The sequence below is a fragment of the Denticeps clupeoides genome, chromosome 20 (assembly GCF_900700375.1).
Source record: "Denticeps clupeoides chromosome 20, fDenClu1.1, whole genome shotgun sequence".
Taxonomy (NCBI): domain Eukaryota; kingdom Metazoa; phylum Chordata; class Actinopteri; order Clupeiformes; family Denticipitidae; genus Denticeps; species Denticeps clupeoides.
Genome location: NC_041726.1, coordinates 6,065,066 through 6,092,789, shown reverse-complemented (window position 1 = coordinate 6,092,789; position 27,724 = coordinate 6,065,066). Strand labels below are relative to the sequence as shown.

At 46.8% G+C, this 27,724-nt stretch overlaps 1 protein-coding gene and 1 long non-coding RNA gene across 7 annotated transcripts; one reads left to right on the top strand and one right to left on the bottom strand.

Annotated features, from left to right (window-relative positions):
- Nucleotides 1-114: 114 nt before the first annotated feature.
- Nucleotides 115-26,751, bottom strand: myo1g (myosin IG). 6 transcript variants are annotated; one of them, XM_028963562.1, is made up of 23 exons: nucleotides 26,350-26,739; nucleotides 24,608-24,816; nucleotides 24,371-24,464; nucleotides 24,002-24,167; nucleotides 23,560-23,613; nucleotides 23,392-23,490; nucleotides 23,116-23,229; nucleotides 22,730-22,936; nucleotides 22,456-22,601; nucleotides 22,130-22,244; nucleotides 21,834-22,004; nucleotides 21,569-21,639; nucleotides 18,539-18,613; nucleotides 18,120-18,252; nucleotides 16,210-16,376; nucleotides 15,485-15,692; nucleotides 14,062-14,285; nucleotides 13,834-13,978; nucleotides 12,902-13,006; nucleotides 12,026-12,136; nucleotides 9,506-9,663; nucleotides 524-734; nucleotides 115-195 (listed from the first exon to the last, which is right to left on the bottom strand). In XM_028963562.1, the coding sequence occupies exons 1-22, from the start codon at nucleotides 26,442-26,444 to the stop codon at nucleotides 572-574; spliced, it is 3,030 nt and encodes a 1,009-aa protein (XP_028819395.1). In that variant the 5' UTR covers nucleotides 26,445-26,739; the 3' UTR covers nucleotides 115-195; nucleotides 524-571. The 6 variants fall into 6 exon arrangements, with proteins under 6 accessions (XP_028819395.1, XP_028819396.1, XP_028819394.1 ...); XM_028963563.1 differs by lacking the exon at nucleotides 115-195 and adding an exon at nucleotides 283-412; XM_028963561.1 differs by lacking the exon at nucleotides 115-195 and having other exon boundaries at nucleotides 319-734; nucleotides 26,350-26,738.
- Nucleotides 25,169-27,281, top strand: LOC114769998 (uncharacterized). Its single transcript, XR_003743293.1, has 2 exons — nucleotides 25,169-25,982; nucleotides 26,135-27,281. It is a non-coding gene; the product is annotated as an uncharacterized LOC114769998 (long non-coding RNA).
- The last annotated feature ends 443 nt before the right edge of the window (nucleotides 27,282-27,724 follow it).

Genomic DNA, 27,724 nt, shown 5'->3' with positions numbered 1-27,724 from the left:
TGTCAAGAATAAAACTAGCAGTTTTAAACTAGAGTGGAGCATAAATAAACACACACACACACACACACACACACACAGTTGTCAGTTCAGATGAGGGGCAAGCTGGGGACTCACAGTTGGGGGGACATCAGGCCACAGGAGAAAGCTGTGCCTCGGTGAAGACAAGCTGTCAGGACAGTGGTCCATCACAAAGTGCTAGACACACACACACACACACACACACACACACACACACACACACACACAGACGTAACTACTCATACAGCTACACATTTACTCAAAAATATACCACACACAGATGCAAAATGGTAAGGGCGGCTGTAATTCCTTTTTAATTGAAAAGATTGGTGCAGTATCCGATGCAGTAGAACACAGTAACTGTGCTTCAAGGCACAGAACAACAAAGGCAGGCCTACAAATGTACAAAAATAGATCATTCAGATCATCTATATCCCCCCAATTTCGATCTCTTCGGTATATACATATATTTGAAAAAAACATTTCTCTTTGAAATCATATTTACGGTGCCACTGTGGAGTAAAGTCAGAGCATGAAGAACGTCTTCGTTTCATCAGTGGGACGGCAGCAGTAGGGTGAAGCCCGCTCGGCTCTTCCGGAAGTCCGCGCTGACCAGTCCTGCCTTGGTCTCTATGGTGACCGTCTTCGGCTTGCCACTCATGTGCAGGCTGAGGCCCATCGAGGACACCTTCACCGGCAGGGGCGTGTTCCTCGCCCTGAAACACCCGCGCAGACAGGAAACATGTCATTATCATCATGGTGGTTTTTTAAAGCGGTGCTACATTAGCAATAGGAGTTCATTTAGAGCATTTTTTTTTTTAATTCTTCAGATTTCTGTCACTTTGTCCATATTTATTATCAATGAATGAAAAAAAGATGTTAAAATATCACATTAAGAAAATGATTTATTGTTCCATTATACGTGATGGCTATAATGCAAGAACGCTAACAGTGAATAATTTGAATGAAAGTCCAGAAAATAATTTAACTTTCAAATTTGCGTTTCATTTATTTACGAGAATCAAAGACGCTGGCAAAACGGGCCTTTTTGAGCTGTCCACCTTGCACTAGGACTAAACGCGCAGTGCTTCTACTTTCCTACTTTTGAATGCGCAGACACTTTGGGCGAGGAGACAGCTGGGCGAGGAGATGCGGTGCGGTCGTCCCTGCTGTCGGCTGGACACGAGGCGGTGAGGGACGCTGAGAGACTGAGCCGGTGAGAGGCGGCGACAGCAGGCAGATAGATAGGCTCCGCCCAAAAGCACCGTCCCCACCCACCTTTCATGGCTGCCCACTGCTCACCAAGGGTGATGGGTGCAATGTTAAAGTGAAGTGATTGTCACATGTGATACACAGCAGCACACGGTGCACACAGTGAAATTTGTCCTCTGCATTTAACCCTGACTGAGCAGTGGGCAGCCATGACAGGCGCCCGAGGAGCAGTGTGTGGGGACGGTGCTTTGCTCAGTGTCACCTCAGTGGCACCTTGGCGGATCGGGATTCGAACCGACAACCTTCTGATTACGGGGCAGTTTCCTTAACCGCTAGGCCACCACTGCCCCGTATGTTTCACAATGACAGACACACGTATAAATTCTTTACCTTCATGACTGTGTAACAACTATTAAAAACTATCATCATAACCTCATCATCATAAGTAGCTTGACAAGATCATCATTAACATGAATGGAGGAGTGAAAAGATGGATAGTGAAAGAGGGTGGTGTATGGCGGGGCAAGTCTGGTAAAGTTTTGCTCTCTGTTTATCATACAAAGTCCAGCTTTTAACACACACACACACACAGTACAGTCTCTGCAGCATCATCTCCTCTCCCACGCACTCATACTTCATATCATAATGCCAGTGCGCCCTCAGCAAGCACAGCAAATGCGAGATGTGTGTGTGTGTGTGTGGTGTGTTTACAGGGACTAGTACTGCCTGCACAGCGCAGCGTCTGAAACACTGACGCTTCAGTTGCGCTCGTGAGCCGGCCTGCTCCAAGCGAGGCCTGCAGGAAGAGTCGAGATGAAGACACACCCAGACCCCACAGTGAGAGGAACGCGTTCCCGTTCCTTGTCACCGTGTTCTGGTGACAGGGGCACGCAGGGAAGCCCCTCTCGTTGTAGACTGCGTCCTCCGCAGCTGAGCGGGAGAGACAGAGACCCTCAGAGACCCCAGGCATCACTCCTAATCCAGAGCAACAGGTGTGCCGACGTCCCCGAGGCCTGAGCAGAGTCACGTACGCAGAAGCGGGTCCGTGTCCCCCGACCGACCACCCAGCTGTCCCACAAAGCCACTGGCCCACTGACCTCCGTCCACAGCGCCGAGGCTTCAGATCAGAGATGCAGAGATATATTCCCTTTGAACTGGCGGCCGAGGCTCGTGGCATCATGGGAACTGTGCGTGGGGGGAGAGCAAGTTTGCCCTCATTAATGAAGTGCTTTTTAGTGAGCTCTTCGAATTTCTGTGTCGAGGCGTTTAAAGGCGCTTTCGTTTACTAATTTATTCCTTGCTGCCCTTCTCCCCATGTTACCTCCTGACACAGCTGCTCTGCATCATCCATCGCCATGGAAACCGCTCCAGAGAGAAATGGGGCGCAGCCTCCGGACCTGGAGGTGTTGCGACAAACCCCGCCTCCCTTTCTCCCACCACAACTGTTCCTTCCTCCCCCTCTCTCCCGTTCTTCCTCTACTCCTTTCATCTTCGTAGAAAAATGGCACCATGGAGCATTATGGGCCGTGTTGGGTGCGCTCGGCTCACAGAAGTAGCCGACAAACTCCAGTGGCATAAATGTCACTGAACACCAGGGTCCTCGGCGAGGATAAAATTTTCTGCATCTGTCAGTGTGTGTGTACATCTTTACATTCCGTCCATCTATTCAGTTTGCCCCTGCATAGTTGTGTTATATAAGGTGCAGTTGATCGAAACATCACTGGTGCAGGTTGGTTCCAATTCCAGTTCCTGTTTCACTTGTTTTTTCTGGTACGACGTGGTTCCTGTTCAGCAAAAGTACGTGATTTTAAAATGTCACGGTGCCATAACGATATGGCAGAAAGAAATTGTTCTACTTTTGCTTTCAGCATGGCTCGTTCCAGTTCTCCACAAAGCAAAGAACGAATTCGAGAGGTCCAGAACTGGCACCAGCATCTGTTCTAGTTTCAACGTCTGGTAGCACTGAAGTAAAGTAAACTGAGGTAAAGGTATTGATTATTGGGCCCTATCTAGATCTAAATCTAGATTTTACCTAAAAGGATGAGTGTTTCCAGTATCAAATATCCAAAAATTCCATCACCAACATGTTTATCAAAAATGAAAATAAAATAATAAAAAAATAGAGTGAAGCGATTGTCATTGCGATACACAGCAGCACAGCACACGGTGCACACAGTGAAATGTGTCCTCTGCCATGACAGGCGCCCGGGGAGCAGTGTGTGGGGACGGTGCTTTGCTCAGTGGCGCCTTGGCGGATCGGGATTCGAACCGGCAACCTTCTGATTACGGCGCCGCGTCCTTAACCGCTAGGCCACCACTGGCTTAAAATGATTTGAAAAAGCATGTAAATGTCACGGCTGCAAACAGGAAGAAAGTCCCCTTCAACTCCACCAGTTTCTCACTTCGGCTTCAGCTTTGAAGACTGGTGGACGGGTGATGTTGCGGCTTGCTGCGGAGTGGGTCTCACACACACTCGCCGCTTGTCTTCCTCGGTCATGCGTTTAATCGCTGCCGGTTTCCTGCGGACGCGGTCTGCTCTGCGGCCGCCGCCCCGTCCCACTTGTCACATGGGGCCTTCACGTGGGGAAGTGGCAGGAGGTGACCCGTGTGTTCTCCTCTGGTCTACAGAAGCTCCTTTCACTCGTCACTCCGCTGATCCTTCATGCCGATCATTAAAGTGAAAGTGAAGTGATTGTCGTTGTGAAACACTGCAGCACAGCACGCGGTGACACGGCGAAATGTGTCCTCTGTATTTAACCATCACCCTTGGCGAGCAATGAGCAGCCATGACAGCCGTCCGGGGAGCAGCGTGTGGCGGAACCAGCAACCTTCTGATTACGAGTCTGTTTCCTTACCCGCAAGGGCAACACTCCCTCATTTCCTCACAACTAGCGAGTCCGTTTCCTTGCCCGCTATGTGCAGCAAGGAGAACTTTCGCTTTGGCCGTAGGGCGGCCATTCATGGAGATCTGCAAAACAAACCCCGATCTCTTCATCGTATGTCGGAGTTCGTAGGGCTGTGAGCGTAAGGGCCTGATTCACAGGTGACTCAAGCGTGGGAGTGACTTGCCCTCACAGAATCATCACCATGACAACCTTCACCCATGACACTACCGTCACACCATGAATGGCAATTAGCAAAGGCAGGGGCTCTGATTGCCACCTCGCTGCTTTCCGGGAACGAAGGCGCGCTCGCCACCACGGCTCACTGGCTAAAGGAAATGAAATTGCTGTGAAAAGTATGGAAGCGCTCAATAAAGCACGTCGGCGAGCTATTATCTGCATGTACTGTCTCTGCGGTGCACGTTTTTTGCGTCTGGCCGTTGCATAACCACAGCAGGAATATCCCTTCATAACCTTGAGGCGGACCACCTTCCTCACCGGCGGTGCGCTAATGCCAAAGCTGCTTACCTCAATCAAGCCGAGAGGGGACGAAATGAGTGGCACACAGGTTTGGGCTCTAATGGGGAGGGGGTGATCAACAACGTAACGCCAGAGGGGGTTACGTAACAGGAAGGGCCAGCGGAACGTATGCCTCAGCGCATGAGGTCATTAGCAGAAACAATGGGCATGATTATTAGAGCCAGTGTTCCTCAAGCCAAGGAAGAAACGTACCAAATTTTGTGTGTTTCAGCAATTTTCCCACAAAGAGCTTAATTGTCTAGATGTGCGTTTCAGGCACATTGGCCATTGGACCAAACCAGAGTCCCCTAAATGCTTAAGCAGCAGGTCCAACAAAGCCCAAAAAAACAGCAGCTGCTCATACTTAATGGTGATACAAATGGAGCTAAACGAGGTACATTCATGTCTTAGCTGTTGAACTAAAAGTCAGTCGGATATAGCAGAGTACTTCCAAAATTGAACATTAACACTTTAACATTTACAGCATTTACCAGACGCCCTTATCCAGAGCGACTTACAATCAGTAGTTACTGGGACAGTCCCCCCCTGGAGACACTCGGGGTTAAGTGTCTTGCTCAGGGACACAATGGTAGTAAGTGGGATTTGAACCTGGGTCTTCTGGTTCATAGGCGAGTGTTTTACCCACTAGGCCACTACCAGTGGGTAACACTTCAAAACTATTTGTAAATAAAATCCTAAAAAGTAAAAATTCTGTAAAAATACTAACATTTGTAAAAATTTTATGTAATTCCGAAGATGGGGTGCAGAAATGTTTGTTTCCTGGTAATTTTGACTGTTTATCGAGGAATTTATTGGGGAACAAATTCCAAAAGGCAGCAATGAGTTTGTGTGACAGTCATGTGAGAGTCATTACACCCCTAAACCCACTGTGATCTCCCCGTGATCTCGCCGTCACTCACACTACCCTCAGTTGTCTGGTTCGTCCCGTGCCACATCCCCATCTTCCCCTCAGGCCGCTAAATTTGAACATGTCCCAGTGGTGCCCCTGTTTCCTCTTGTCACACACAAAGGGATACTTCTCAATCTGTTTCTGGCATCCCTTGATCCTTCGCTCCTTCTCTCTGTCCCCTGTGGTCAGATCTTCCATCGCCTGGGGCCACGGCTGACCTCCTGCTGCTCCTAAGTCATCTGACTCTGTTTGTCGATTCCACTTAAGAGGCTCGAGATGCAGAATGCCAGCCACAGATAACCCGCTTGCACTAATGAAGTCACTGAGGTTGTGTGAGAGGTCGACCCTGGAGAAGCGGCCTAAAGGTGCTGGCACCAAGGTGCTGACTAGCATAAATGAGCAGATGCAGCGGACTCTAGAGCTCAGGGGTATCTTTGGCCTTGGTGAATTTTGGCAGAGCTACATGCTTCAGCCATCTGAACCTGAAGAAAAAGCCACTGCTTAAAGGGCCACATCTTGTGCCCGTGACGTCCTTCGTTCATAGGTGATGCAGTCACCTGATCTCATGTACACTGGAGGAGCCAATGCTGGACATAAAAGGGTGTCTGTTCTCATCACAGGGACCCCACTTCCTTAAGCTCAGTCGCAAACTCCTATGGGCTGTAGGTGATAATAATAATAACCGAGCAGAGTTGTTGGTCAAAATAAATCACTGCTGAGCATGGATTTCATGATGAGGACGTTACGTTGAGGACGTTATGACGAGGCCTCGGTGAGGATCCTTGGGCGAGACCGAAGAGCGCAGTGGCAGCCGGGTTTAGCTGGTTCAGCGCCTTCCTCTGGTCTCCGCAGCAACCAGCGCATTGAGGACAGACACAGAGGGAGAAGGGCGGAGGAAGGGGAGGAAGATATTTCGGGGATGCGTGACGTCCCTTACAACCTAAAAAGCCAGCTGAGTTTAGCACAGCGAGATGTCGGGCTAATGGTGCACAGTTCTGATCTGTGTTGACCTTCAAACGCTTGTCAAGGTCACGAACGTACATAAAAACCTGAGTAAATCCATATTAACATTAGCCACAGTGCAAATCTCTGTTAGCTTTTTCATATAATGTGTTCATTTATTTTCAATGTTTGCATGTTTACATATACGATCAACTATTTCAGTTAGGCCCAATAAATGCTGAATAGAAAATATACTGCCAAGCAATGTAGCTAATTTGCTGACTATATTTTTAAAATATTCATTAAATAGTTTTAAATAATGCTCAGCCAGTCAGAAAAAATAAATTGAATACTTCTCTTATTTGTCAGAGGAAAACTTCGGAATTACTGAGGTGAGCAAAATAAACTAGGAATTCCCAAAGAAATCCTAGAGGCCAGTGGTGAAGCATTATTGACCTGAGACATTCATCATGACACAGTACTGCAGTATATTTGAGGACGGCTGTAGAGTTGACAAGATCCAGACATCTCAGGCAATCCTTTCAGCAACGGGTGTCGTCGCCCCCCCCCCCCCCCCCCCCCCCCAAAATCAACCCCGGCCCCCACTGGCCCCTCTGCAGCCAATTCGTACCCGCTGTCACACTCTCCCAGCTGTCCCCGCAGATGGCCCTCGTGGGGTCGAAAAGCCCTCCCAGGCCCAAACACAGACACTTTGTTTTTCCATCGTCTATAAACAAATGCACACACACACACACACACACACACACACACATACGCACACACGCGTGCTGGCTCATGTGATGCTTTACAACCACAAGCGATAAAAAAAAAGGGGGGCTGGAGGGTATTTCCCATTGAAACATTTTATTATTTACTATATACTGATGTATTTAAATTAAGAAGCAGGTGTGGGTTAGAATGCCCAATCTAAAAATATTTCGAGAAATGACCTAATGGATGGTAAAATGACCTCACAGCTCAGTGTTATGGGTTAGTGGCATGATCGGTGTTAGAGAGAATTAATGCACATTTTATCAGTTGTTTATCTATGTTTCCCTAGCGCGTAAGGAATCGGCCTCGTAATCAGAAGGTTGCAGGTTCGAATCCCGAGCCGCCAAGGTGCCACTGAGGTGCCACTGAGCAAAGCACCGTCCCCACACACTGCTCCCTGGTGTGTCACGGCTGCCCACTGCTCACCAAGGGTGATGGGTTAAATGCAGAGGACAAATTTCGCCGTGTCACCGTGTGCTGTGCTGCAGTGTTTCACAATGACAATCACTTCACTTTCACTTTCCATCGACCACATTTATTTTCACTCCTCGGATTCAAGTCGATTTTTCAATCAGCAGTGTAGTTCCACCTCATGCTCGCAGACTCACATGCGGTGACATTTCATTCTGATGCACATCAACATCGAAGGGACAAGCTACAGCCGAATGAGAAAGTTTCATAATGTTTGAAGGCGATTGCTTCAGATTTTTGCAAAAACGACATTTGGCTGGCATGTGACCTTTTTGTATAAAGCTGATTTTTTATAAAGGCGGCAATATGATTTCTTCTTCGAATGAGAAAGTTTGGTGGCTTGCAAAGTCAGCTTCCACAACGCTGGACGTGGTAATGCATGCTGATCACTTAACTGTGCGTAAATTCGTGACAATCACTGTTCTGTAGGGCCATGGCCGTGAACCAGAAGGTCCATGTGCTTGAGTGTGTGACAAAGAAGCAATGAAATCGAGACAGAAAGAGCATGCGTGAACGCTGCAACGGAGCGGAGGCTCAGACCCAGTGCCCTGAAGCATCTCGGGCGTCTCCTCGGCGACAGGCGGCCAGATCAGCTGGTCGCTCGCATTACGGCGCGTTTTTTTGGGGGTTTTTTTTGCCTGGCGAGATCCAGTTCAGGGGGGCGGAGGGGCACAGAAAATAAATCTGCTGGTTTCGTGTGACGTCTGATTGCTAAGTGAAGGAATGGTGGAGCACGAGTGTATTGTCATCTGTCCTCCAACCTCAGGGAACACATGCTCTCACACACACACACACACACACTTTGCTCTTCCTTACACGCTTCTGCTGGCTGCTTCCCAATGGGCCCTTTTTATTAGCGTCGCTGAAAGGTCGTGACCCCGGCATTCGTCCCCAGATGGGAGCACAAAGGCCCGTGCGGAGCGCAGACGTGCAGGCACGTTGATCAGCCGTCTCAATAGCCAGTGGCTAATGCCGCACAGACCCCGGCAAGAGGAGCGCAGCTGCCGCGGGACCCTGGTGTCACCCCTTCCCCCCCGATACACCAGTTAAAAGAAAAAATTCCGGAGCCTGAGCGGCCAAAACCGCGAACGCACATGAAGAAAACAGGCAGATGTGTGGGTTACGCTCACACTTGCTGACATGTACACACACAAACACACGCTAAACCAATCAGAAACACACACACAACACACAATACCACTTGGGGATTTGGCTACATGACAGAATGCGTGTGTGTGTGTGTGTGTGTGTGTGTGTAAGCGTGTGTGTAAGTGTTTGTGTGTTTGTGTGTGCGCGCACATGACTTTGGACAAATTTCCATGCCTGATAACACATTTCTGTAAAGGCCTTTGAGTTTGTGTTGTGTGTGTGTTTCTGCTACATCTCATATCTGAAGAACCACACACACACACACACACACACATGCAGTCACGTGCCTTTCTACTATCCATCCACAATAAACATCCGTGTCTTTCCTGTCCATGTGTGCTTTGTTCTTCGATGTGGCTTCAAGTGCCAAGCCCGGCATGGGGCTGAGGGTTTACCCCCCCCCCGCGCGCGCCAATTACCAAATGCACACTTAACGACCCCTGCCACGTACGACCACTTCAAGTGATTCCTCAGAAATAATACGATTATTCCTGCCCCTAATGACACAAGTGTTTAATGGGGATTTTTTTAATGGTCAGGATGTGGGTCTCCATCGCTAATGGGCTTAACGAATTGCCCGCGGTAGTCAACGGTAATCTCATACCAGACAACCGTCATTAAAGGCGCTCACCGTTTGAAGTGGTCGCACAGCGTTCCCACCAGCTCCCCAATGCGGTCCTGGTTGGGGCACAGCTCACCCCTCTGCAGATACACCAGGAAGTCGTCCTGGGTGGCAGTGTGCAGCGCCACCACCTGGTCGGTGTCGCTGGTGACGCTCAACCCGGTCACCTAGAAAGACGGAGGGTGTTAGTTCATCACGATATTTTGAAACAATCACACTAAAAAGATTCTGCCACTCTGTCATGAATTGTTAATCACTTTTATTAAGCAACCATGAGGATCTGAAGGCAGTCCTCCCCAAATTTCACCAACACGTAAAATGGGCGAGCGGGGGGAGAGAAAACACCGGACACGGTGTACACAAACGTCAGGCGGGCCTACACGGCCAAACCCATACCCCCCCCCCCCTCCCAACAAGCTCCCATCAGCTGCAGGACTGTTATACGTACATAAGAGAGAACGAAATAGGATGCCGTGCGGCTAGAATGAAGTGTGACTGCACTAATCAGAAGCAGATGCTGGGAGCCGAGTGTGTGACAACACATTTTTATTCTAAAGGTGTAAGTGTGTTTGTATGTGTGTGTGTGTGTGTGTGAGACTGCATATATAGGTTTGTGTACATCATTTGTGTAACACAGGAGTGTCTGAGTGTGAGTGCACAGCCCAAAAAGCGCCAGTGTTTTGGTGAATAACGGTGTGTACAGTTTGATCGTTCTTAAATCTGTCTGTGTGTGTGTGTGTGTGTGTGTGTGTGTGTGTGTGAGCCAGCTCTAGGTGCGTCATTGCTTTGTCTGTGAAGGAAAGAGAGTTCAGAGGGGTTTAAGCTTCTTACCGCTGACAGAACCAAACCAAACACAGGTTAATCCTCCACACACGCACACACACACACACACACTCACACGGACACACACAAAGTCCAACCTTGCAGAGTCAGGGGTGTGACAGGGACTTGGGACAACTGGTACTACTCTGCACCCAAACACACACACACACACACACAGTCTGCGCCTGTCTCTCCAATGACCTGCACTTTAGAGTTCCAACCTGCACTGTCTGACCATATGGAGTTTTTTTTTGAAGAGCATGTTTATTCCAAAACCTTTTCAAGTTTCTTCTTTAATATATCATTTCATAAGAAGTGAAGAAACTAAAGCAAGATAAAAAAAAAAAAAAAAAAAAAACATAAATGACGGCATTGTAATTTACCTGTCACCTCATGTTCTAAATTATAGTGTGGATTATATATATATATATATGTGGAAGATCACACAAAATCACAATGATAGACAAGAAAAGTGCTTTTAGGAAAGAAAATGTGAGTGTGATTGCTGGGGTGAGGTGGTGATCTGTAGTCAATGGAGGGATGGATAAGTTTGGTGGCTCTCTGACAAATTATAACAGAGTAGGCAGAAATGGGACAGGAAAGTGCAGCAAAAAGGGTCAGAATAAAAATAAATGTTTTAATATTCATTCCTGGATAAGAACGAAACCATTGGACCACCTTAAAATCACCTAAGCCTCAATGAGAAACACAAATAAACGTGAAAAGAAACCCATTCGTGGGCCATTTTGCTGACATGCTGGGTCCACTTGACCCATTAAGGGAAACGGTGACTGCAGGTCAATATTGAGTGATGACCTTTGTCCTATGATGAAACCTGTTCATTCCAGAATGCCGATGTCCCCAGCCTCAGAATGTGGGAAGCACTGATGGCCAGAAGATGCGAAATTCAGTAACCAGAACACATTCAACCCAACTATGGAAGTGTTCCAACTCTGCAGAATCTGTGTTTGAAGCTGAGTTAAAGAGTTTGTTCTGAGTAAACGACATCACCCATTTTTGGTTCAGATTTGGTATCGTTATATCGTTGCCACCACTTTTTGTGAAAAAATATTATTTTAAATATTATAATTTGTTTTGTGTATCTGACTGTTGCACACTAGTTTTACACTGTAGCCCTGGTGCGTTTCTCCTGATGGCCACAGTACAGAGCCATTCCCATTTCCCATGATGCCCTGTGCTGCCCATTCCCTGAGGGTCACTCTATCGGATTTCGGAGTGGCGTACGTAGAAGGCACCCCTGGCCGACCCAGACTGGAAGCGGTTGGTGCAGTGACTGAAACTCCCCTTCACACAGACACGAACACGCTCACACCCAGCACTGCATCACTCCGTTCCACTCTGCTCCACTCACCTCAGCGCCACTGCGCCAACAGAGATCACAGAATGTAGGTCAGACGTCTCACTCACGCACTGGTGACCCCCCCACCCCAGTCGGGACTACACCCCCACCCTCCCACGCCCGGCCCGTTTTCATTCAGACAGAGCGCTCCGGCTCTGATCACGACCTCGTGGCCCTCTGCCACGGAGGCGCGTGTGAAGGTGATAACGGCAAAGGGGCACGGCTGCATTAGCCACGGCGTAGCCTACATACTGCACAGGGTAACCTACATATTGTTTGAGGGTCTTAAAGGGATTATGCAAAGGATTTGAGTCTGTGTGTGTCTGTGTGTGTGTATTTTAACTCACACTGTCCAAGGGTATCTTCTTGTGCACTTTGTACTTCTTGGGCTCCAGCTTGTAAATATGTTTGTCCGTTATGACAAGCCCTCGGTCTTTGGTGTTATTGAACCAGTTGAGCTAAAAAACAAAGAAGTAATGTGATGCACTAAAATTGTGCCCTATTTACTCATTCTGGACAAGTAAAACCCTGTTCCTGTGATGTTGCCAATTGTGGGACTGTTTCATCCCTTGGTCACCAAAACGCACACCAAACTGCCTAACGTTGCTGAAAAGTATTAAACGAATGTTGCCAGAAATTAGAAAAACTGGCAACACTGGATCAAGGGTTCCACCGCCTCCCTTCTGCCTGTGTTCCCCTTCTTTCTATTTGCTCGTAATACGAGAAGAATGATCTCTGTTTATGGTCACCTCTGGACCACGCAGAGCGATTATCAGATTGGAGGACTAGTGAATCTGGTACGTAGAAGACATGCCCATTGTGTGTAATTTACTGTATATATTCACAAAGGGTTAACCTTTGTGAATCGAATTACAAACAAATCATGACGTCCCAATATTTTGAGATGCATGTGAATATTAAAAAAAAATACTGGAAGAATTACTAAGGAAGTGCTACCGACTACAAATATATTCGCATGTTGGGGTAGTACCCTGGTAGGCTTGGCTATCAACTAGTCATACCTGCATCTACCATAGTGAGCCAATGCTGAGAATTGCTGAGAATTCAGCCTCCCACCCTCAAAAATAGATCATTTGGGCCATTAATTATGTAAAAAAGAACATTCTTGTCATTCTGTGGCCCTTGTTTGTTTGACACAGTTAGGAGAAGTTTTGTTAAAAAGTTAGCAAATAAGGTGAGCAAGTTCTGGAGAGCGAGCGTACCATCCTCACAGACCCAGAGAAGAGGATCTGGCTGTACTGGTCTTTGCTCTTCAGGTCCTTGGAGGCTCTCATGAAGTTCGAACTGCTCTGAGGACAGTCCTTTGGCTGAAACAGAAATAGAAGTGGCTGTGAGCCGTAATACTGAACATACACTTGCCGCTAGGCCAGCTGTCGCGCTACTGACCCAAATTTGGTCTAATTAACAGCACCGAGACGAACTGGTTCTCACTCAGGTAGGGTGGGGAGGGTCCTTGAGACAGTACAAACAGTCCAACAGAAATAAGAAATAAGTCAAAAGATCCCTATTCCATTGACCACCTAAACATCTTTAGATTAATTGCTGCCTTAAAAATTCAAGTAAAATTAATATAGACATATTAGTTATTCAAAATTTACAAATATTCCTTTCACTTTAAAAAATCATTTGGTTAAATTATAACCTAATTTTAAAAGAATGAGTTGAAATAACCATATAACTATATCTTTCTTAATTTTACTTGAATATTAAATGCAGCAATTGAATTTTAAGATTGTTTTTATAGTGGTAATCTTTTAGTATTTAAATGAATACACGTTCTTGAGATGCTATCCTGACAATTGTCTCCCTTTCTGTCAGCATGATTTTTAAGGTTGGTTAAAAATCTGCTCAACAGCACCACCCTTCACACTAGTTAACAAATATCATCCATGATCCATGATCTATGATGTATATGTGATATCTTTATTCAAGTCTAATGAATATCTATGAAAAAAATAATGTCACCATTTAAGCTTTACTTTAGACTGGCATTTGCAAGCCGGTATTTGATTTCAAAAGAAAAACCTGAAAATGTAGTTTCCACCATCGTCATTTCTAGTCATTTAATTGTTAAGTGAAATAAAATAAATAAATCATATATTTTTTCATCCCATTATCACATTATCTTACTCACATTGGCCAGGTAGTCTCTTTCCCAGGCGCGTCCAAAACCCCAGTCTGGCCTTTCCCCTCTCAGGGCCTCCATCGCGGCCACCTTGGCCCTCACCTCCAACATGTCTGATGGAGGAATGTTCTTAATAATCCGCCTGGCCCTCCACCTGAATGAAACGTGCGTGAGCCTCGTGAGCCTCATACAAAATACTTTTGGCCTATGAAGTGGGCAGTCACTTGGCCGACCAACCTGCGGTGGAGCTGTTGGGTGATGGCGTGGAACTGGGCAAGTGCGGCGGGCGGAGTCGGCCACTCCACGCTCTTGCCGTAGTCGGCCATGCTGCGCACGCTGGCGAAACGGCGCTCCACCTCAAAGAAATGGGACTTCACCTTGTAGCGTTTGTAGCATCCCATGATAGCGTAGATCGCTCGCATCCTCCGACAGCGCATGCGGGCCAGCGCCCCACGCCACACCTGGACAGACGGAGGGATGGAGAGATTATTTCCTCAAATTAAATTCAACTTGTTTGCTAATTATGACAGCTAATGTCTGTCTTGGATAAAAATGTTATGGGATCTGCAGTTTTTTTTGCAAAAATGAACAAACCCAAGAATGGAAGGTCGAGAATTAAACGGATGCGCTGACCGCTGGGATTGTGGGATACATTGGTGTGACAGGCGGGTACTGAATATGTTGACTTATGCGACCACAGCCTGGAATGTCCACCAGTCCATCTAATGATGGCCGAGTAGCTAATCTTTTTATATGTTGTATGAAGTTTAATGTGTGGAAAAAGCATTGAGAACAACTGAGAGGAAATGATGGAACCAAGACGCATTTCCAAACGATAATAAATGTAAATTGATTCCTTAAATACTAAAAATCAGTGTTTTACAGTCATGAAAGGGCAGTTTTTGAAAACAACAGAATTATTTTTGCTGATGCAAAACACAGATAGCAGGATCTGGGCTTTCTGAATACAGAGCACACAGCATGGTGGAGCGATACAGGGCCTGGAAAAGGGTGGCGGGTCTCTCCCTGCTTCCAAAAACCTGAGTTGTGTCCCACTTAGGAACATGGCTGAAGAGAAGTGGGCCACCAGAGGGGGGAAAACCAGGCCAATCTACAGCGGGGAAAAAAAAAAAAATGAACCTGACGTGATAATCCACCGGTCACGACCATGAGATCGGCCGCCATTAGCATCACGGGCTCACTATTCCACATCTTCAGCTGAGATTACCGGCGCGGGCCTAATATGGCAGCTAGACAAAGTTGAGTAAAGAGCCGACCGGGTTTATGCGAGGAGAGGGATTGAGAGCGGTTCCTCCCAACAGACGCACGCTGGGACGAGGAATCACGGGGACGACGTTGAGTCGAAGCAGCGGGGCTTAGAGACATGTCTGCACACAGACGAGGCTCCGGATAAATCCGCAGCAGACAGGTAAGATGAATTAGCACAGTCGTCTTCCTCGTCTGTTCCGAGGGGAACAGCAGTGAAAGTTAGAGAGAGAGAGAGAGAGAGAGAGAGAGAGAGAGAGAGACGCAATAAAAGAGAGAAACAGACGGGAGGGTAAAAAATAGAGAATGTCAAGTGACATGAAAGAAGGAAACAGACTGATGGAGAGAGTGAAACCACGGGTGTAAGTGTGAGAAAAAGAGGGATGAGGCCTACCTTCTGCAGGAACAGCACCAGGATGGGGATGAGTGCGGCACGTTCCTGTTCCAGGGTGAAGAGAGAACGCGGCGTGCGCACAAACAGCTTGGTGTGACCGTAGGCAACGTCGCCCTCAAACCCATGTTGCGTCACGATGGCCTCCACTGCCTCCCGGTCTGTGTCCATCAGATGGTTAGGCCAGGTGTACTCACACGTCATCTTATATCTGGACACATCAGGAAAAAGAAAAGGAAAAAGAAAAACAATTAAACCACCCTTGTTATCCTTATAATAAAGTGAAAGTGATACACTGCAGCACAGCACACGGTGACACAACGAAATGTGTCCTCTGCTTTTAACCATCACCCTTGTTGAGCAGTGGGCAGCCATGACATTTACATTTACATTAACAGCATTTATCAGATGGCCTTATCCAGAGCGACTTACAGTCAGTATTTACAGGGACAGTCCCCCCCTGGAGACACTCAGGGTTAAGTCTCTTGCTCAGGGACACAATGGCAGTAAGTGGGATTTGAACCTGGGTCTTCTGCTTCATGGGCGAGTGTGTGACCCACTATGCTACTACCACTGTTAACATACTAGATTTAGATAAAATTGACATCAATAGGTACCTTGAGATCCAATAGTTACCGCTAGGAGGGTACGTGCTAGTTGATTGTATCTTGGGGAAAACACGCTGTGAGTACCGGGTGCACTACTAGGGTGTGATTTGGTGCACTGACCTCTGCAGGAAGCGGGCGTAGGGCTGCCTGTAGGCGAATCCGGCTCGCCGCACCCTGACGTTCTCCAGCAAGCCCAGGTACGCCACCTGGTGCCGGCAGCGGGCGTCGTCGAACAACACGGGCGACTTCACGTCGTTGGGTTTTATGCACCGGACGTAGTAGGGCTCCTGCAGGACAGATGGCATTGGAATGGCTTTCGGATTGGTCTGACCGGACGCTAGACTGACAGCTTTCTCAGAAGTTTCCGTTTTTTTCCAGACGAGGATTAAAGATTAATCCAGGTCCTGGACTACATTTTGATTGCTGCTTCGACATTTGATTGCTGCTTTTACATTTATGGCATTTATCAGACGCTCTTATCCAGAGCGACTTACAATCAGTAGTTACAGGGACAGTCCCCCCTTGGAGACACTTAGGGTTACGTGTCTTGCTCAGGGACCCAATGGTAGTAAGCGGGCTTTGAACCTGTGACTTTGTAGTCTTCTAGTTCATAGGCAAGTGTGTTACCCACTAGGCTACTACCACCCCTTAAAATCCATTGCTTAAATCTGGAATAAATATCTACTTTCTAATGATTCTTGTTTTTTAGTAATGTTTCATGATGAAGGAGCCACTTAACTGACGTGCTTAATTGAACAGCGGCTCATATTTATGCTGACCTGTCTACTGTAACAACTGAATCAATAAACCCTAACAACAAGGTTTTATGGTCAAATGTGAAAATTGTACAGGAACACGGCTGAGAAAACACATTTCTTAAAGTGAAGTGATTGTCATTGTGAAACACTGCAGCACAGCACGCGGTGACACAACGAAATGAGTCCTCTGTATTTAACCATCACCCTTGGTGAGCAGTGGGCAGCCATGACTTTTGCTCAGTGGCACCTTGGCGGCATGAGATTCGAACTGGCAACCTTCTGTAACCACTTGGCCATCACTGCCCCATGTGCCCCTGAACAGATGGGGCAGTGGTGGCCTAGCGGGTAAGGTAGCGGAGGTTGCGGGTCCCGAATCACCCAGGTGACCTTCAGCGAAGCACCGTCCCCACACACTGCTCCCCGTGCGCCTGTCATGGCTGCCCAATGCTCACCAAGGGTGATGGTTAAAAGCAGAGGACACATTTCATTGTGTCACCGTGTGCTGTGCTGCAGTGTTTCACAATGACAATCACTTCACTTTCACCGAATGTATAAATGCTGAATATAGAAACAAGCAGGTTCAAAGACACCCAAACGTGCACATGCTGCAGAGTAACGGTGAGGGGAGGGGCTGTGCTCAGTGCAGGTGTCCCCATGGGAAAGAGGAGGAGGGCAAGCGATGCTTCACTGTGACCTAAAAACTCCCCAACTGTCCCAAAAGTGTCCCGAATACACAGCGGGCTCTCGCACACGCATGGCTTGTCCTAAAATAGCAGTCGGAAATGTCACATTGTTGTCTGCCTGGCACAGCACAAGTCAGGAGAGGTGAGCGGCAGGCCCAGCACCCTCTCTGGGCGCCTCTGGGTGAGAACTGGGATCCCTCTCCGGCGGCAGACAGGTCCGGACGAGCTCGGATTCGTGACTTTTCCGAGCAGCGTGCAGCCAATCATGGGGATCATCTCAGATACTTCAAGATGTGCTGCACATGCTGAGGAGTCTGAGGTGGACCACGCGGCATTGGGATTACCAAGGGTACCAGGGTATAGGAAAAGTGACAAACTAGGTCACTTGCCGTTCCTAAAGATAGATGCCCGAAAGGAATGGGACCTGTCAAAGACTCCAAATCAACTTTTACCGAAATAAATACCAGGATGAGACCTGAATGAAAAGGGTGGCATCTGAACTGGCACTCATCTGGGCATGACAGGCCCGGCATTTAACCTAACACGGGCTGACAGGAGAGGGGTGTCGCGATGCGGGCGCGACGCTGACCTTGCAGGCGAGGTTTTCGACGAGGGCGATGATGGAGTTTTTGAAGAGGGTGGCGGCTGTCAGGGGACGCTTGGTGACCTCGGTGATACTCAGCTGTCCATCCGGCCACATCTCTTTCAGCACGGGGTCAGCGCTGCCAGGCAACAGGGGCAGATGGAGAGATGTCGGATGGATGAGTGCAGCGAATTGAAAAGGAGGACAAGGTACAAAGTGAGAGAGGAAAACAACATCAGGAAGGCAAAGAACAGTCGATGTTAACCTTGAACTAACAAGGATGACTCAATGTCCTAGATTTCTAAAAGCTTTTAAATGGCTGCAAAGTCTAGCAGCACTTACAGCACAAACGAATGTACAGGCAGTCTCACACATTGGTATATTTTTAACCCAGCGTGTGACGTAAGCACAGTGCCCACCAATACCTGTTGTACATGAGGCGTTTAAAATCTTGGAAGAGGGGGTCCTTGTTCTTGTCCAGAAATCCTTCTATTGAGTACCTGTTACGAAAAAAAAGGACAAAGAGGACAGACCTGAGTACATCGGCATGTATGTACGTTTATATGTATGTCCATAACTTTGTTTAGGTGTTTTTGCCAATATAGCGAGAACTTTTCACTGTTCACTGGCCAATATGAGGTATGAGCCTGTTACTGCTCACAGTTCAGTTCATTAGCAGCACAAACGCTGGTTTCTATTAGAGTATTTAGCAGATTATCTATAATAATACAGGGTTGAGAACACTTTTTACACCAAGAACATTCCATAAGGTAGGCAGTCAGTGTAGTCAACTTCATATTTTTGAGAAAGCACATTGATAATGATGACCAACCTATTCTGTGATTATAACTAACAAAAATTAGCACCATAAAAAGAAAAACACAATAAGATAATGTAATGTAATGTAACCAATTTTTATTATAGTATAACACAATAAGATTTACATTGAAAGGTGAATTGTAGTCTAATGTATGATTTAGATTTTTAGAGTAGTAACTTGGTGCTGTTTCCATTGTTTAAGTTCAGTCGCAACATAAAAACGCTAAAAGCTTGCATAACACCCCGAAACTAGGCTGAAATTCTTCTTTCATATTTTCTTTAATCAGCAAACTATCTGGGACAATGAAGAACTGGGGAAAAAAAACCCAAACAAAAAGAAAGGGGGTCTCATCAGACAACGTGACTTTCACCCTTATGTAAGTTAACCCAGAAGAGCTGGTGATGAAGGAACAGCACGTCCTGTTGCACATTTGAGGAAGATACGAGGGCGTCCGTGCGGTCTATACCTCTCTGTCTCTGTCTGTGCCCTGTTTAAACTGGGTCTAAGCTGTCCTCCCTCACGACAGAGCCTCCTTCTGCTCTCCAGGGACGAGAAAAAACAAGTCACTGAGAAAAGGCGGATGAGGACAAAGGAGAGAAAGAGAGGAAAGTGGGGAATGAAAAGAGAATGCGGGAGCTCTTGCTGTGAGGTTATGAAAGGAATCACGACGAGTCAGTAAAATGCAAAGTATATGAATATACTGGGTGAAGAAAGAAAGTGTTACGAAGCCAGAAACGGAGGGAGCGTTAAGACGGTGAGGTGTGGAGCATGTGAAGCGGAGAGGGATATAAGGATGATGAGATGGAGGTGCGTTTATCACGCCACTGGTGGGAGGAGGGAAGAATTTTAGAATAATGAAGGATGGGATTAGAGAGTGTTAGCATGATGAGGAATGGAGGGCCAGACATTATCATGCTTAAGGCTAGAGGGCAGTGTTGCCAGATAGAGCAGATGGTTTACAGCTTAGCAGATGAAAAAGGAAAGAAAAAACATACAGAAACGCACGCAAAACCGCTCTGCCTACTCAAAATCTGCAGCAGTCAAAGAACAAGAAGACATTCAAGGCAGTAGTTTACTGATGAAGTGTGCATTTACATTTACATTTACAGCGTTTATCAGACGCCCTTATCCAGAGCGTCTTACAGTCAGTAGTTACAGGGACAGTCCCCCCCTGGAGCAATTTACGGTTAAGTGTCTTGCTCAGGGACACAATGGTAGTACTCAGGATTTGAACCTCGGTCTTCAGGTTCATAGGCAAGTGTGTTACCCGCTAGGCTACTAGCACCCAGTGTGCTCTATGACTGAGAAAAAAGAAAAGATTTGTCAATTTTTGTTTTTTACTGTTGTGCTAGCTTTGTGTATGCAAATCCTTGGGATTTCATTCAAATAAAATAAAACCATGTCAATCCACATATTTACAAAAGTCCAGCCCAAACCATGTTCTACCTGTAAAGCAAAACCCAGAGCTGCCCAATTCGGGCGATCTGGCAACACAACTAGACAGCAGCATGTTTTCATTTGGAAAGTTGGGTTCTGGAGGACAAGTGGACTTGCTTTGGTAAGGAGGGAAGTGTGGAGGAGAGTGTCAGGATGCTGAGGGAAAACAAAAAGAGCAGCTGGCGGGAAGGGTACGAGCAGGATAATGAGGCATGGGTGACGTGAGGTGAGTGCTGCGGCGCAGGCCATACCATGAAGAGATGGAGGGATGGGGGCGGGAGAAGGGGATGAGCACGAAAGAGAAAATAAGATGGAAAACGTGCAGAGCTATACAGGGACGCTCAAGTAGGTCACAGCCTATGCCTGGGTGGTGGCCAGGGAGAGGGTATATTTAGCAGCAGAGGAAGAGCTTCGAGGGGGTAGAGGGGTGACTGCCCGGCCCTGACAGGCTTCCCCCCGGGGACCTCGGGACCCCCCCCCCCCTTACACTTCCCTGTCCAGGGAAACGATCATGGGCACCAAAACAATGACAACAACAGACTGGTGCCGGGTCGAGCGTAGGCGTTAGTCAGAGCCAGGAGACGGGTAGGTTTATATGCAACCTAATTACAGAGCGTGAACGGCGCCTGGTAGCCTGAATCACACCGAAATCCAATTTTTATCGCTGTGCCCCAGAAAACATCAAATCCCATTCTAATTTCGGCCGCACATGTACACAACGGCACTGTTTGTAGCGAAAAACACCAACTTTGCTCGCTCGCGTCGTACTCGGCTGCATCAAATCCCAGCTGGCCTTCTGAGGCAGCAGTTCGCATGGAGCAAATGGGGAGAGACGACGGTAAAAACCATCCGTCTTCTATTTCCGGAAAGAGGCCGGCCAGCGAGCCTCATCCATTCTACCTTTACACTGGCCTGCATTTACCTGTGAGATGCAGCGTGGGTCCATCAGCTGACGTTGGGGTTTTTTCAGTCAGAAAAAGTGACAGGTCCTTTCAGTACTTTTTACATGGAAACAATAGCTCCACATACTTATCAATGAAACGTCACACGCTCCGACACCTTTGATTCGCATAAAAAAAAAATAAGAAAACCAAACACACTGTCGGTGGGTAAGGAATCTTGTTTATGCTTCTTCTGTGCACCACACGTGTTTGTGTTTCTCTGTGTGTGTCTGTGTGTGTGTGTGTATGTGACTCACGTCACGTCTCCAGCATAGTGTCGGATGCGAAAGTGTCGCTGGAAATCCATAGTTTTATCAGTTGGACAATGCTGCATGGACATAACAATAGTACATCAACAGGTAAATGTTTGTTATATTAGAGAAAATCAATCCACACACATAAACCTGGCGTTACTGGATTAGAGGAACTCAATTATTCTCCGTGTGAAAACGCTGCCATCTTATGACCAAACACTTTAACTGCAGTGTAAACTGATACTGGCTACTGATGCCAGCCTCCTACCTTTCGCGAGGTGAAGTGGGGGTGCTGGCCCAGCTTTGTGTTCATGGTCTCCAGACATACGGTGTCAGTCACCTTCCCTACAGTGAGACAGGCCTCGTCTAGGATAGAGATGATGCCCTTGTGCAGTTGCTCCACCAAGTCCACAATGATCTGATTGTTGAAATACTCAATCTAGCAGATAAACAGATAAGTCGGGGTGATCTTGGTACTATGATTATAGCTCATTCACTCTAGGTTCCAAAAAGCATGGTTAACATAAAGTTAATATAACGTTAGCATAAGGTTACGGGACTCACATGCTGCCAGGTGATACCCTCTCTGTGGTATTCTTCTTGTTCCTGTTGTAGAATCAGCTCGATGAAGAGCTGCTGCAGTTTTTCGTTGCAGTAGTTAATGCAGAACTGTTCAAAGCTGTAAATATAAGTTCAAAATATACAAAATATTAGTAGAATGTCAAATATTTTTGCCAATCATAAAATTATAAAAAAAAATTAAAGCAACCTCTGTGTAACAATATAACTGTACTAACCTAAACATATTAGTAGGAAGGAAATCGTGTTGTGCCACCGCAAGATAGGCGATATGGAGTCAAAACACATGCACAGCACCATACAAAGCTAACCTGTTGTTGTCAAAGATCTCGAAACCATAAATGTCCAGCACGCCAATGACTGTGTTCTTGCCATGTAGAGCTGGGTTGTAGTTTTTCACCTCGATCACCGTGTTGATACGGCCAACAATCCAGGCAAAGAGTCGCTCATAAAGTGCCTACAACAGAAAAGGCATTTAATGGGTTAAATGAGGTCTATTGGATGTAGAACTTAGTAGATTTTTACCTTTTTTTGTCTCAATGTTATGCCACGTTTAATCACATAACAATTATGGTAGGCTGATACCTTTGCAAAAGCATCCCTGCCAAAACAGGCCTCCAGCTTGTTGTGTCCCTTCTCTATGACCTCTCCTCCACCAGTGGCTACAGTGCGGTACAGAAGAGCCTTGCTGACGGTTTCAGGCTCGGTGCCCGTCAGTTCGGCGACGTGGCTCACCGAGCCCGCGCCAGGCAGTTGCACGATTTCCCCATCACACTCAAACTCTAGATTCCCCTGAGGACACAGGGCATGACAGAAAAAGATATCTCAGTGCAGGCCGGCCACTCACACCCTTGTTGGAACAGAATTAGAATTGAGGATGGCAGAGTAATAGCCAGTAATAACCGATAAATAAGTGAACGGTGGCATAATGGTGGGCTTTACGTTCAAACAACAAGCAGTATGTGACTAACCAGGAGTAGGATGGTGGCAATGATTTTGTAAATTGAGCTGATCTCCTCAGAGGTGAACCCAATCACCTTCATGGCGCTCAGCACTGCCTTGTGAAGGGAGCCATCATTAAAGCCCTAAAGATAAAAAGAGAGCTTGAGAACATCCACCAACTTCTGATGCTCTTCTTCAGCGTGACCTCCAATTTTGCTGCTGGATCATTAAAATTGGTCTTAAACTAATGTCCTCTCTATACAAAACATCTTTAATGGAGGAATGGATGGAGGAAAAGGACCCACGGTGATGACAGAAGCTCCTTCTTTTGAGTAGACATAGGCTTCGGGGTTCCTTTGTAGGTGAAGGTTACTCAGCATGTCATCTGTGCCTCCCCGCAACAGCTAAAAGCCAACAGAAGGATATGAGGGCATTCATATGCCACAAGATTAACTTCCAAAAGTGAATCTTACCTGATAGAACGAGTGGAAGTTTCTCTCCCCTGCATGCTGCTGTACAACTCTTGACTGAAGAGGTGAAGAGCAGCAAAATATCAGTTCAGTTTCCAAAAGTTTCCATCAATCTGTAACTAGTAGGGTTGGATGTGGCAATGCGAGCGAATATCCATATTTTAAAAAACGATCTGAGACAAACCACAGCTCACACGTCCTTCAACCACAGTGCTTGTTGAGGATATTAATTGCTGTAGACACTGCATGTCTCAGACAGTCATTAGCACCCAGTAGGATTGTGAAATTCACAGGAACGTCTGTCTTCAGCCACACCTATTTGCCTCAACGCCTCCATGTGTGATTTAGGAGTAAAGTACGTGGAATAGAAAACCGTTTCCCAACCCAGGTTTAACCTTCAAGTGCAGTGCATTCCAAAGCTGTAGAACCAGACAGTTGTTCTTACCTTCTCCAGGAGGTAGTTGTTGATGTGCCCACCCGTTGGGTCTCCATTAAAGTTGAAGTTGATGTCCATGTACTTGCCAAAGCGGCTGGAGTTGTCATTGCGGTTGGTCTTGGCGTTGCCGAAGGCCTCCAAAACGCAGTTTGACTTTAAGAGGACGTTCTTCACACTTATGATATTGAAAGGAGAACATCGGACATTAATTAGCTCCATTATACTTTGTGTTCAGTCTGTGCTGACTCTCTAACTTTATTAATACATTCACTACATAGAACAAAGGCTGGCTGGACCCAACAGCCAGGGTCAACAGCAATGTGTGTTGTGTGCAATGTGTGCAAATAAGGATTCACGATTGACCCCTTGACTTCTCACCTCTCAACCTCTTCCCTCTGGTTGGGATTGGTAATGGCTGCTATATACTGCATGATGTACTTGCTTGCCTCCGTCTTTCCTGCGCCACTTTCACCTGGGTTCGAAAAACACAACATTGGATTCTACCAAATATATGCTTCATAGTAACAATTAAAGAAAGTTAAATATCTTCTGTAAGATAATTGTCTTTTTAAGTACAATCCAGCTAATTGAAAAGTGAAATTGTTAATGTCGGACCAGATATGACAATGCAAGTGTCTTTGGCCCGCCTCTTCATGGCCTTGTAGGCAGCATCGGCTACAGCGTAGAGGTGTGGCGGGTTCTCGTACAGCTCCCTGCCCCGGTACGCTTCGATCGCAACTTTTCCGTAAATGTCCATTTGCTTGTACGGGTTCACAGACACCACAACCTCCCCGATGAAGGTGTATATGCGGCCCTTCTCAAATCTGTGGAGTGGACACAAACCAAATCACACAAATGAAGATATAATATAAATTAATATAAATCAAATGTCTAGTTCTGTCGAGCTTTTCTGGACTTAAAGTTATGGAAGCAGCCCCATAATCATAAGGTTGACGGTTCGAATCCCGATCCGCCAAGGTGCCACTGAGGTACCACTGAGCAAAGCACCGTCCCCACACACTGCTCCCCGGGCGCCTGTCATGGCTGCCCACTGCTCACCAAGGGTGATGGGTTAAATGCAGAGGACAAATTTCACTGTGTGCACCGTGTGCTGTGCTGCTGTGTATCAAAAGTGACAATCACTTCACTTTCACATTGTATGTCTCACACGTTGAATTCAAGTTTTTACCCCCGGTGTGTGATGAATGGTGAGGGTGCAACTGGAGGATGAAGGTTGTGGTGTTTCGGGCGTGGTGGAGCACCTAAAACCATCTTGAAGTAAAGGACATGTTCACTAGGGGAAGAGTATTCAGTGGTGACAAATTCCTTAATTGTGCAATTAGAGTCTCCACCGCCGTGGGCACATGGTATCACAAGGCTTCGGTGGGAATTTTTATTTCTGACGAGGGTGTGTTGCAAGCATCGGCGGGAACCAGAAGCGAGGCGCCTCTCTTCAGCTTTCGCAAAAACGAGCCCGGGAGCAGCAGGAAGTGATACGGGGTCGAGAAGTGAGAACAGGAAGCACAGCGTGTGTCTCAAGACTCTTTCGCGTAGCCTTTCTGCATTTTGCAGGTGGAAAAGTTGCCTGAAATTAAAACAAAAATGGGGAACCGCAGCTTAACCTGCACACACAAAGGACGAGAAATAGTCCGCTCACTTTTTTATTGATATTAGTTAGCACAATTTGCAAATAATTGCAAAACAAATGCTTTTTCTAGACATCAAGAGACTTATTTTTTGCAAATTTACCACATCTGTGGTGTTGAAAAGGTGCAAAAGTAGAAAGTAGGGTGTGTTTCGAGCTGTCAGACGCTGCGAATGCATGATGCTGTGCACTTCGCAGTTTTAAAAGGCTCTGGCCTGGAACCTAAAAATACCAACGAGGAAGGGCATCTGATTCACGGGTCACACCAGATTACGTCACTTTCAACACAGAGGTGAAGGCGAGCGAAAGAAGAACTCGGGACTTTCTTGCCGGCTGTCTGAAGAAGTGAGTCTAACCGATGTGTTCCTAATGTGTGTGTGTGTGTGTGTGTGTGTGTGTGTGTGTGTGTTAAACTGTAATTAAGATCTTAAAGCTCTAATCTCATTTTGGACTGAAAAACTCAAACCAGAAATGACTCATCCTTCTCCATTTGCAAGGTTTCTGTACTGAGGGAGTGGCCACATAAGTGCCCAAAAAATGTTCTCAGACTTTCAAAGTTCTTCAAAGTCCCGGAACTTAGGACAAAGACAAGACCAGAGAATCAAGACCAACGGACAAGAAGCTGGCACGAGACTTCCTTCCATCCTACAGTCTGCCCTGCCTGCCTCGCCTCTAACTGTTGGGTGCATCCCTGCAGGTCGAGAGTCCTTACCTCAGCTGGAGATTCTCCATGAACTGCTCCATGTTCACCTCATCCAGGAGCACGAAGTCGGACTTCCCGAACTCGAGGCCCTCTAGCTCTGCCATGCTGGTGGCTCATTGACGGGTAACCAGGGACGAAATGCGGGCAACCCAGAGAGGAAGGCAGGCGCGCTGAGCCGGCACGGCCCTGACAGACAGGCAGGCAGTATGTGTGTGTGTGAGTGTGTGTGTGTGTGTGTGTGTGGTGGGTGTGGCGAACTGAGTCAGGGAGGGCTGTGGTCTTCAACACGTCACACCGTTCACCATGTCATACATGTGGGAGGAGGTTTTTTCCTCCTCTTCCTTCTGCAGCAACCTTTTGGTTTCTATGAACGACCACGGGCCCTGATAAACGTAGAAAAGCTTTTTAAAAAAAGTTTCTCTCTGCACACACTTTTCAACTCTTTTTCTTTCCTCTGACCAATGAATTTAGTCCACAAAGCACATTTTTTTTCCCTCCTTAATCTCCTGGGATGGATGCTGGCATTTCCGACTCACATGGAGATAAGATATTTAGGGCACAGCACTCCCTGGAAACTGATGACCACATGAAAAGGCAGGAAAAGGACCAAGGCCATGCCATTTAAGGCAAAACTAGGATGATGCAGAAATGCTCTGTGCTGATACCCATCAGCGGCTCAAACTGGAGGGGAAAACAATTAATAATAAAGCATTCTTTCCCTTTGACATCATGAGGCAATTATCATAATGCAATGAAAGTGCCAATGATTTAATGGATTCTTTTTCTTTGCACATTGTGACGAACGGTGAAATATATTTATTATTTTTTATGGCAGAAACTAAAGGCGTTTTTTTCTGTACAGTTCACACAAATTTATTATGATTGAATTGTACTTTGGGACATATTTTTCTTCTTCAGGTAAAAAAGATGTCATGATTTTACTGTGTTGAATACTGTATTGAATTGAATCAACAGTACAGTGATATTATCATGGGAAACATATTGATAAAGATTTGTAAAACTTTTGGGACGACGGTAGCGTCAACCCTTGTGCGAAGACCCACTTGTGCGAAGACCCACTTGGGTAAAGACCTGCGACTCGTCCTGCGCGACTCAGCCAAGCAGTAAATTCACTTCTGTTCTTCTCCAACTTTGTTTTGCTGACCATGTCCTTCCAGAGCATTCCCGTCATTCGCTCCAGGCGCACTCCTAGAGTCAATACACACAGAACACGCAACCCACACAACCCAGGCCTCGTCTTGTCGCCCTGAGTACTCGATCGGGCTGTGGAACGAAACCTCCAAGTCCTCGCACTGACTGAGAACCTGGATCCGCCCCCATGACTATGCCACACCTGCAGCCCTTTCCACAGACTTCTACTTCT